Here is a 12,200-nt window from a genome sequence, read left to right as displayed (position 1 = left end):
TAGGGTATTCAAGAAGGGAAAAGATGCAAAAACTGGGAAGAGGAAGAACAGGTGAGACTTCCTTTCCTCCTGCACTTGGGACCACTCTAGCAAAAACTGTGAGCTTTCTTGAAGTATCCACCATAAAAAAACCATCTTTCAAACACTGCCAAAAATGAAAGAGTGGCATGGCTCTTCGAAGGATCCACTGAAACTGAATGTAACTGGGATATACGGCATCACCTGCAAATGTGGCCAATAATACATTGGGCAGTCACAGTGCTGTATTTTGGAAGTTTGAAAGGAGCACAACAGCCCTGTGGGTGACTGTGATGTACAGAGAAGGTAGCAATAGCAGGATATAGCATCAAGGATGACCACACCTTTGCCTTTAAGAACATAAAGGTGGTATGAAACTTCCTGGCAGATTAAAACTGTGTGCCCGACCGAGACTCGAACTCGGGACCTTTGCCTTTCGTGGGCAAGTGCTCTACCAACTGAGCTACCGAAGCACGACTCACGCCCGGTACTCACAGCTTCACTTCTGCAAGTACCTCGTCTCCTACCTTCCAAACTTTACAGAAGCTCTGTAAAGCTTCTGTAAAGTTTGGAAGGTGGGAGACGAGGTACTGGCAGAAGTGAAGCTGTGAGTACCGGGCGTGAGTCGTGCTTCGGTAGCTCAGTTGGTAGAGCACTTGCCCGCGAAAGGCAAAGGTCCCGAGTTCGAGTCTCGGTCGGGCACACAGTTTTAATCTGCCAGGAAGTTTCATATCAGCGCACACTCCGCTGCAGAGTGAAAATCTCATTCTGGAAACATCCCCCAGGCTGTGGCTAAGCCATGTCTCCGCAATATCCTTTCTTTCAGGAGTGCTAGTTCTGCAAGGTTCGCAGGAGAGCTTCTGTAAAGTTTGGAAGGTAGGAGACGAGGTACTGGCAGAAGTGAAGCTGTGAGTACCGGGCGTGAGTCGTGCTTCGGTAGCTCAGTTGGTAGAGCACTTGCACGCGAAAGGCAAAGGTCCCGAGTTCGAGTCTCGGTCGGGCACACAGTTTTAATCTGCCAGGAAGTTTCATATCAGCGCACACTCCGCTGCAGAGTGAAAATCTCATTCTGGAAACATCCCCCAGGCTGTGGCTAAGCCATGTCTCCGCAATATCCTTTCTTTCAGGAGTGCTAGTTCTGCAAGGTTCGCAGGAGAGCTTCTGTAAAGTTTGGAAGGTAGGAGACGAGGTACTGGCAGAAGTGAAGCTGTGAGTACCGGGCGTGAGTCGTGCTTCGGTAGCTCAGTTGGTAGAGCACTTGCCCGCGAAAGGCAAAGATCCCGAGTTCGAGTCTCGGTCGGGCACACAGTTTTAATCTGCCAGGAAGTTTCATATCAGCGCACACTCCGCTGCAGAGTGAAAATCTCATTCTGGAAATAAAGGTGGTATGCTGAACAGCTAGCTATTAGGACAGCATGACAAGTGAATCCATTTAAATAATGATTCATGAGACTCTTGTCAGCAGGGGCAAAGGTTACCAGCTGAATGCAGCATGGAATCCTGAGTTACCAGCAAAATGACAAGAGCACATGCAACACTTTCCAACTTGCAAGGTGCACCTGGAATGCCCGGACAGAGATGCAAACATGCCCCCGCTACGCTCACTGCTGCTCACCTCCCTCCTCCTCCTCTGGTTGGATAGTACCCAGCCACCAGTAGTCATGTGAAGGAGGGGAGTAGAGGGAGGACAGGGGTACACCACTAGTGTAAATATTATGACATTGGAATATCTCAACACTTTGCCAGAAGATGATGATATTACCCACTTTAAAATGTTGTGATATTTTAATACTGCCACCTGACTGCAAATCCAAGAGCTTTTTATTGGTAATACATTTCCATAATACTAAATCTCCAATGAGATATAAAGGAACTCTTAGATATTTCTTTCCTTGGCTTAGTATTAACAGTGACAGCGTTAAAATCTACATTTTTGCTTACTTTATAATGGAGCGAAACATTCCACGTGGGAAAAATATATCTAAAAACAAAGATGATGTGACTTACCAAACGAAAGCGCTGGCAGGTTGATAGATACACAAATAAACACAAACATACACACAAAATTCAAGCTTTCGCAACCAATGGGTGCTTTGTCAGGAAAGAGGGAAGGAGAGGGAAAGACAAAAGGATGTGGGTTTTAAGGGAGAGGGTAAGGAGTCATTCCAATCCCGGGAGCGGAAAGACTTATCTTAGGGGGAAAAAAGGACAGGTATACACTTGCACACACACACATATCCATCCACACATACACAGTCACAAGCAGACGAATTTTCGTCTTTCCACTCCCGGGACTGGAATGGCTCCTTACCCTCTCCCTTAAAACCTATATCCTTTTGTCTTTCCCTCTCCTTCCCTCTTTCCTGACGAAGCAACCATTGGTTGCAAAAGCTTGAATTTTGTGTGTATGTTTGTGTTTGTTTGTGTATCTATCAACCTGCCAGCGCTTTCGTTTGGTAATTCACATCATCTTTGTTTTTAGATATATTTTTGCTTACTTTATTACACTCTGTACAATGTTTAACATTCCTTTTCTGTTATGATTATTATTTTGGTTTAGTATATTTTTTCACTTAGTTTTGGTTCTATAAATGTATATTTATTAATATTTTATTGCTATTGGCCATCTTGTCATATGCCCCAACCCAACAACGACCAATTAATTACTACACCTACTTTATATCACTTTTCTCTCTTGAGTGTGATTCATTGTTTTTACTGCATTATTCCAGACTGAGGTAACTGTTTCACAGGTTGTACTCACCATGGGACAACCAGGAAAAACGCAGGAATTTTTTCTTTGGGGAAAAATTCAAATTTTTTTTAGAATTCTAGAAATTTTTCATTGTTTTAGTTTTCAGTTAAATTTTTGAATTTTGATAGGTGAGAATTGATACTTTAACAAAGAATTTTATTTTAGCTCGCTACTGCTGAATAATACTGCAGCAATAAAACCTAAACATGAGAATAATCAAAATAAAACTGTAATTGCAAAGAAAATGTGCCATTTACAACAACAAAACACAGTGTACACACAAGCATCTGCTGACAGTAAAATTTGTCAAAGGCATTAGGCCAAAGACTACGCAATACTTCGTAACGACAAACTGCTTTCAATGAGTGTGATGTCACAATTGTTTACAGGTCAAGGGAAATTATTCTGAATGGTTGTTTGAGAAACATTACTTTCAAAGTAAATTTCCTTTGACATAAGATGAATTATGCCATGTGTGAGAAAATGCAATGAATTTGTTAAATCACGGAGCATTTGACTCTCATTCAGAACTTAACACTTTGAGGATCAGCCACTTAGAAAAATTTCATGCCAGAAGACCATCCATTTATGCCATTATTTAAAAATTTTACTGGTACATTTGTGTTTGATATATCTTAAAGGATAACACAAACTAAAAAATACTGAGCTTCAAGGTTAGTTTTTCATACTTATTTTAGCTCTTTCATGAATTACAAATTACACAATAATGATGGCAAAAAGTATAATTATGACTGAATATATATAGCCAGATAACTTCCAAAATTTTCAGTGCAGAGCACTAAAATTTATCATCCACTTGTCAGAAATATTCAGCTGCTGCAATTTAAGCTTTTCTCTTAGGATCCTGCCTAACTGCACCCTTGGAAAGAAACAGCACAAATTTTTGATGACCAATTTTATATGTGAAAGCTTACCTTTTCATGTAGCTGTACTGTATGTATATTAATTTAAAACATTAACTTTTCCTACTTAACAGTAATTACCCTATTGGCTGATTGCACATTCTTACTTGACCCCCCTGAGGGGAGGATGCTGGAAGTGGAAGTTTGTGGTTGCCTCTTAGCACATTGATTGCTGAAAAAAGTGCTGTTTTCTTTTCCCAGAGCAGTTTAAAGAAACAAACATATAATTGATTATTATGTCACAGAAGTTTGTGGCAAGTTGATAGAAGGCCCAGGTACAGCCTCTTCATTTATTTTTTAAAAATAATATTAACAGTCACTTCACAACAATGCACACAGGTTAACACTGTATTCATAACTGTTGCTTATTGCTACCCCACACAATAGTTTTATGTAGCAAAGGTTGGCAATGAGCATAATTTCCGATGTGGCACAAACACAGCCAACTTCCACAGATCACAGAGAGGGGGAAATAAAAATGTGCAGTCTAGTACATCACATGTACTATGCTCTGGATATCTGCCATCATTGGCTGGCAAGATCATGTTACATGACCTATGATTGGCTGACAAAAGTGCTTAATGCAGCACAATCTCAAGATCAGTGCTTTGGGAGCTACCGTTCTGTATTTGTTGGAATTTGTATTTATACTTGCATAATATGAAAATATGCAGTGTACATGTTACCGCAGATCAAAGATTATTCCAAAATGCATTGTTTTTTGCTAGGTTTCATTTCCTAAAGGGCTGGGAATCGTATTAATGGAGTTTATTACAGTAAGTTAAACTGACAATACTTAACGTTGCATATTCACAAAGGTATGTCACAAGCAAATGGTGACATGCAAATAATCAATACCCTTTGCTATATACAATTTCAATGCAGGCAAAACAAAACAGTTCATAAGTCACTGCTGTGGCATTTGTAAAACAGTTCGTCTTCCACTGCATGTGACTAGGTGGAGCAGCACTTATATTCTCTTCGTAAAGAGGCTGCTCCAGTTGTGGTATCATGCCAGTCAGTGTACTATTGGCTGACGCTGTCTCACAGCCCTCTCTGTTATTCCGTTTTTCATCGTTGTGCTGGTGCTTGTCGTTACACCGGAATAGCGTATACACCCTGTTTCATATAAGGAGTGACATTTTGAGTACTATACTTATGCAGTGGAAGATCTGCTCTGCAATTATTGTTAGTTACAAAACAGAAAAGTCTGAAATTTTAACCAAGTACATTTCTTTGGTCCATGTAGTCATTGTTACAGGACAGACATTTAGAATGTATAACTCACTGTATAACTCATTGTTTTACAGAGTTTACCTGAAATGTGGAATAATACTATGAAAATAGCAACTGTCACCAAGATGCAAGCAACACCATTCATCAATGCAGAAAGTGCCCTAATAAGAGAAAAGCTGAAAGTTTTTGACTTGAAGCAGATAAAGTATCTTGAGTTCTTCAAAAAACTACCTCTATACAAGTAAGTGCTTCAGTAATTCAAAAAAATAATCTCCTGGGGATCCCATTTAGTATTTTAAGGTATGTAAGGGACTTCAATATATACAGCATGGTTCATCAGAAGTTTCAGATGAGATTATCTCGAAAACCCTACATCAGGTAAAAATAGTGGGTGAGACAAGTTCATAAGTTCTACGGGGGACATCAATTGATACTACACCTTGGGAGGGGCGGGGGGCAACTTTTAAATCTTAAATGGAAACACCCATTTTTTATTGCAGATTCAGATTCTCCATAAAAAAAGTAATCAAGTTTTGTCTGAAACATTTTTTTAAACCATTAACAGATGGCACTGAAATCAAGAAAAAAGTAAAATTGGGGAAGAACTTGGATTTATTTAGAATTATCCAAGAAAGACACATCAAATCAATAAAAAATGTGCACCAATTCTTCCGTTATGCCAATTTAAGCTATTTTTGTACAAAATTTACTGTATCCTACTTTTTGCATTATCCAGGAACAACGACATGGATGTAGTAGAATGATGTTCCCATGGGGTGCTTCATTAGTGAGAGTCCCCTTACCTCTCACATGTTGGGGTGCTTAGTTAATGAAATTAACCATCAAGAAATTGTACAAAATTATCCCCATTTGCTTCAATGCATGAAGACAATCATCTGCGAAAGTTGTCCACAGTTTTGAGCAGCACATCCCGTGGTATGTGGTATGGCTGCACATGCTCTTCAAATGTGTCGCTCCATATCGTTTCAGGTTGTGGGCTGTCTTTCATAAACAATATTTTTTAAATAACCCCACAAGAAAAAATCAGGAGATGTTAGGTCTGGTGAACATGGAGGCCACTGAATTGGTCTGCTGTGTCCTATCCACTGACCAGGGTACTGTAAATTTCAAATGTTCCACACATTTTTAGCATAATGGGGAGCTGCTCCATCCTGTTGGAACCACATTCATTGCCTAGTTCCTAAATCAACATCTTCCATTAGCTCCAACAAATCATCATGGAGAAGTTGTAAATAAGATTCCCCAGTAACATTTTGGTCAAAAAAATACGGTCCTATCAAGTAACTGTTTAAAATTCCACACCAGACCATTAACCGCCATTTGTGTTGATTGTCAACGGGTCTGAGCCAGTGTGGATTGACAGGGGACCAATAATGACAATCATGATGATTTAATTCACCATTGTTTTTGAATGTAGCTTCATCAGTGAACATAAAGTATCTAAAACAAATCATTGTCACGTCTTATATTTCCAAAGCCCACTGGCTGAAATGCACTCGTATTTTCATATAGTTTGGCGTTAATGCCTGTGTGACTGTGATATGATGGGCATGATATTTATCTGCCTTCAAAATCCTCAAAACAGTTGATTTCAGTATTCCAGTTTGTCTCTGAATCACATGCCTACTCATTTCGGGATCCTGTTGAACAAAGGCGAGAACAGTAAGAGTACGAGCATCATTTTCATCGTATTTGTGATGACGAGGTGGACGGTGCGTGCATCCATTTCGAGCTCATCAGGTGCAATTTTGAATAATGTTTTTGCTTGGATGTTGTCTGTTTGGGAAACAATCCGCATACAATTTTGCAGCTGCAGCGTAATTGTTATGGCATTCACCTAAAATTAACATCATATCAACAATCTATGTAGGAGGATAGTGAACCATGTTTCGTTAAAGAATCATTTACTTTCATCAGTTGATGTTTATGGTTCACAATCTGAAAGTGAATTGATGTCTGATCGCATTGCACTGACCTTTATACTGACCCATAGTTCATAGTTTGGCCACGGTAGCGCCACAGGCGGATGAGTAATCCAGTTGTGAATAGTTTCCTAACGAGATTTTAATACCATTCCCCCTCCAACCATCAAAAACTGTGGCAGGTAGGATACATTTTGTAAAAAAAGAGCTTAATTTGGCATAATGAAAGAATTGGTGCACATTTTGTATCAATTTGATGTGTCCTCCTCTGACCACTCTAAATAAATCGGAGTTCCTCCCCAATTTTAATTTTTCTCTATTACAGTGCCATCTATCAATGGTTTAAAAAAGTGTTTCAGACAAACCTTGATTACTTTTTTTATCGAGAATCTGAATCTGCAATAAGAAATGGGGGTTTCCATTTAAGATTTAAAAGTTGCCACCCAAGGGAGTGGGGCCTGGGGGTCACCTATAGTATCATTTGATGTCCCCCTTTGAGCTTAGAAACTTGTCTTACCCACTATTTTTACCTGATGTATAGTTTTTGAGATAATCTCACCCAAAACTTCAGATGGACCACCCTGTATATCTAAAGAATACAAAAAATATATTATAAACTGCCAGAAAAAAATGCAACCTCTCAAGGACAAGGTCATTTTATTGACAACTGTGGTGATAGGTCATTCATCATTGTGGTGGTATATGATAAATTCTGACCAACTTAATCACATACTGTTGTGTTAATGCACAGTGTAACCCCTTCTGTTGGAAAAGCAGGTGTGTATTCTTGCATGCAATGATAATAAAGGTGCCCAATGGCATCTTGTGATAAGATTGTCCCAAGCATCAAGTGCCTTTTGTTGCAATTCGATAATAGTTTATGCAGGCCCTGGTCAAGTTTCCTCTTCATCATGTCCAATAGGTGTTAAGTTGGTGAGAGATCTGGTGAACTGGCTGGCCAAGGCATTTGTACATCACAAAGAGGATGTTCCATATCTACAGGTGTATGTTGATTGTATTGTCATGCTAAAAAAGACAGCACCTTCCTGTCAAAGAAATGACTGTAACGTAAGGATAGCAAACTGTGCAGTGTAGCAGGTACTGGTTACTTTATCCTGAGGAAACAGTAAATGTGACTGAAAGTTGCAACTGACGGCCCTCTTCCCTCACACAACGAAGCTTCGTGTGGTACTTGTGTGTTGTGGGGGAATGCACTCTGCACTAGGCATCTCACAGGGTGTATGCCATTCATTCATCTGTTCATCACTGGCATACACAGAGAAACTACTCTTTATGAGTGAAGACAACAGAGTACCATTCCATTCTTCCAGTCAAGTCTTTCTCAATGCCAAAATATCTATGGTTGCTGATGTTGTGGTGTCAGAAGTAGCCTGGCCATAGGAACATGTGATCATCCTGCTACAAACTGACAGTTCTCAATTGTTCCTGGTGATGCAGCAGGCGCAACATGTGCCTGCTTTTCGCCGGTTGATGATGATCAGTCGTCCAGTGCTGCTCAGCGATAGCTGATGTGGGTCTATACTAGGTGGACATACAGAACATGGTCTAAATATGTGAGGATGGTTCACAGAACACTGTTGAAAGTTGTGACACAGCACTGATACATTGTGCCATGTACAGCAGTCCATCAATATGTCCATTCAGCCTTCTGCAGGTTCACAATATGACCCAGTCCAAATGGCTGAAATTGCTGGACAGGAGTACATACTTGTAGATGAGACATAGTTGTACCCTAAAATGATTGTTTCAAACACTGTTCACCTATAGATTCAACACCTTTACTACCTACAGAGTCGAAACAGAGGGTGCACAGCCAGGCCTCCTGAGGAGCACCTGATAGTCGGTGACTGTGACAAATGAATCGCTACAACTACAATCCCTCAGTGTGCATATGTTATACCCTAGTGACACTGGACACAGTCCTTTAGGGTGCTGCATTTTTCTCCAGCAGTGAATTAATCAGTAGCATTCCAGTTGCAGAGCTGGGAGAAACTCCAGCAACAGCAGTATACAGTTTGTTTAAAGCATTTACTTTTGTGATTTTCTTACATACTTCTGAGTAGAAGCTTTTTGATTGTTCTAAGAATTTGTGTATTTTTAGATTGTTAGGGTATTGTGAATTGACTTTTTAGCTTAGTTTTAGTGCTACTTTTTATTTATTTATTTATGTATTTTTGTTTATATATTGTGTATTGTAATTTTAGTAGTGTAGATTTGTGCCACCTAAAGTGCCAGTTAGTACTTTGATCTCTTGTCGCATTCTGCTTGTAGTTTCTTAGTTAGTCTGATTTGCTTTGGTCATTACACTTTTTGTGATTTTATGTTGTAGCAAACGGATAGTGAGTGTGTTTGTTGTGTGTCGACACAAGGTGAATGGATCACTGTTCAGAAACAGCTGAAAGCTGCATTTGTCTTGGTTGACAAGCTTCAGACTGCTGTCGCAAGGTGCAGTGACATTGGAGATTGAGGTACATCTGGAAACCACTATGTCACTGCATCTCCCAATGTGCAACATCTGATAAGTTTGTCCTAACTTGAGTGGTAGTGGCAGTCAGTGGTGGGTGTGCATATCTGTGGGTGTAAAGTGAAACTGGGAACTTTTCATGCAGCTGTCCTCTTGCAATTTGGCAAGATAAAAGTTACAAGGTGCTGCCCAGGCTTGATAGTAAGTCTGAGCCAGAATGAGACATCTTGATGTTGAAGCAGTGGCCGACTTCCCTGACAGGTCTGGACTGGACAACTGGGGGAGGAGGGGGGGGGGGGGATATTAGCCATAGAAAGCTCCAACGCTCCAATGAAAAGATAAGTATGCTGTCTGGGAAGCCTTGTCCAAGATGTGGACAAAGCTCTGCTGGCAGTTATAGATTGCTGAGGGTGCATCTGGCTACAAATAGGTGCTCGTGTCAATGCAATTGAAGCCTGCTACCTGGTTTCTGAGGTCATTCTCAGTCAGTTGACTGAATCAGTGAAGAAAGGTACCCTTGTATGCAGGGTGGAAGCATGATTTGCTTTCTGTAGCTTCTTACCCAGAGTCAATCACACACTTTTGGGGTGGAGGCAGGTGGAAGGTATAAATCAGAGGCTCAGACAATCCTGTGTCAGTCTCAAATTTGAATCTTGACCTCTGCCAAAGGGGGAGAATTATAGGGAATGTTTCGTTGTTTAGGAATGACAAGATTTTCATAGAAACAACACTTAACAGTGATAATAAATGTCCCCTTGCAGCAAAGAACACAAAACAATTCATGTCTGGTAGTGAAGAGTTATTTAAATGCCAGCAAAGTTATTAAATAAAACTGTACAAAATGCAAAACTGTAACACTCCCCCTTATTTAATAACTTACACACTCATGTTTTTGCACAACTGTCTTAGTCAGACAGCAGGTAATGGTTTTGTCAGTAAATCCACAAGCTTATTTTCTGTATCTACTATTGAAATGGTAATTTCGACAGCTGTAACTAATTCTCCAACAAAGAAGTGTCTGAGACGTATAGGTTCTGTCTGTCGGTAAAATTCAGGATTCTGTGCTAGTTAAACAGCAGCTTCATTATCCACTCATAGGCAAGGTTTCAAATCCTTTATCTGACAAAGTTCAATTAAAAGTCTCTTCATCCAGACCATTTCTCATGCTGCTTCACTAGCCACTACAACTTCAGCTTCTGTAGTAGAGACTGCAACTGAAGTTTGTCACTGACTCAGCCAACTAAGGGGTGCACCGAAGCATAGGCAGAGGACACCTGAAGTAGATTATCTAGTCTCTAAATCACCTACTTGATCAGTACCAATATAACATTCAAGAATGCCTTTGTCTTCACTGCTTTTGTAAATAAGTCCATAGTCATGTCTGCCTCTCAAATAGTGAAAAATTCTTTTTACCCTTATTACTACTCCAACAGCATGTGCTATGTTTGGTCTTGTCCCACAAAACAGGTACATCAAGGATTCAAATGCTTGTCTATAAAAAGATTCAGTATTGATAGGATTCTCTTTCCTGAATCTGTTCTTGATAATTGGAGTTGTTACAGCTTTACAATCTCTCATGCCAAAGTGCTGCAAAGCCTTCTTGGTGCAATGAGTCTGACTGACTTGAATGGACCCATCTTCTTTTCTGTCAATTTCCAAGGCTAAGAAATATGATGCTGATTTTGATTTTATTTTGAATTCTGTTTCAGGGTGTTCAATAAATTCTTTAAGTTCATTGTCATCGTTTGCCACAATCAATCCATCATCAGCATAGAGTATGAAGAAAATCTTGTAAGAACATTTCTGTCTCATAAAGAGGCAAGGATCAGCTTCACTTCTTTTAAATCCTAACTCCATCACATAATTAGTGCTTTCCAGCAGTGGGGTGCCTGTTTCAGGTCATATAAGCGTTTCAAGTTGTGTCATAAATATCGTTTCCTTCAGGTCACCATAATGAAAGTCAGTAGTCACATCTATTTGTTCAGTGTTCATCTTCTCTTTGGCTGTAACACTGAATTATGTTTGAATAATTGACATCTTTGCCATAGGGCTGAAACTTTCTTTTGAGAAAATCTTGGATAACCAATCTTGTTTTGAATCTGTCAACTGATCCATCAGCATTTGTCTTTATAGATCCACTTACATGGAATTGTCCACTTTCCAGGAGATGAATCTTCCAAAGTCCAAGTTCCATTTTCTTGATGTGCCATTTCTTTATCCATTAACGCTTTCTTGGCATCTCATTGACTTGAATTTATGGTGTCACAATAAGGTTCCGGTTCCTCAAAGGTCATTAACTGCATTACGTAGCCTTGAAGTCTTTTTGGACTTTTAACATTAAACGTTCATGCAGTTGTAACCTAATTATTCTATCATCTGATTGTTCTTATTTCTCTTCAGTTTCATCTTGTAAATCATCATAATTATCAAACCCATTTTGTTCTAATTTCTCTTCTGTTTCATCCTGTAAATCGTCACAATTGTCGAACTCATTTTCTCTTGGAAAACTAAATTTCACTTTGCTCTTAATTTCGTCTGATGACTCTTGAGACTTCTGATGAGGGAGATAAAGATCCATAGGAACTAGAGCACTTTCCCTTTGCATAATTTTCCCTTTAAAAATAACATCCCATGATCTCATTAACTGATGAATTTCTTCACACCAAATCAAATAACCATCATCATGGTCATAGCCAACCAGAATTCCATTTACTGCTTTTTGATCCATTTTTCATCCATAATTGTTTTGGAATGTGAACATAACATTTAGAACCTATTATATGTAGGTGCTTCATGCCAGTCTTCTTTCGATATCATATTTGATACAGATACATTCATAA

The 12,200-nt window shown here is 39.5% G+C and overlaps 1 protein-coding gene across 1 annotated transcript in view; it reads left to right on the top strand.

Moving 5' to 3' along the window:
- The window catches only part of LOC124620004 (dynein beta chain, ciliary-like), a 588,564-nt gene that overhangs the window by 89,002 nt on the left and 487,362 nt on the right, over positions 1 to 12,200 (top strand). Inside the window, exon 7 of the mRNA XM_047146668.1 lies at positions 5,007 to 5,173. Coding sequence (XP_047002624.1) covers positions 5,007 to 5,173 — 167 coding nt within the window. The remainder of the gene's footprint in view (positions 1 to 5,006; positions 5,174 to 12,200) is intronic.

The sequence above is a fragment of the Schistocerca americana genome, chromosome 6 (assembly GCF_021461395.2).
Source record: "Schistocerca americana isolate TAMUIC-IGC-003095 chromosome 6, iqSchAmer2.1, whole genome shotgun sequence".
In the NCBI taxonomy this organism is placed as follows: domain Eukaryota; kingdom Metazoa; phylum Arthropoda; class Insecta; order Orthoptera; family Acrididae; genus Schistocerca; species Schistocerca americana.
Note: the sequence above shows the minus strand (reverse complement) of the source record. Positions and strands in the feature narration are given on the sequence as shown.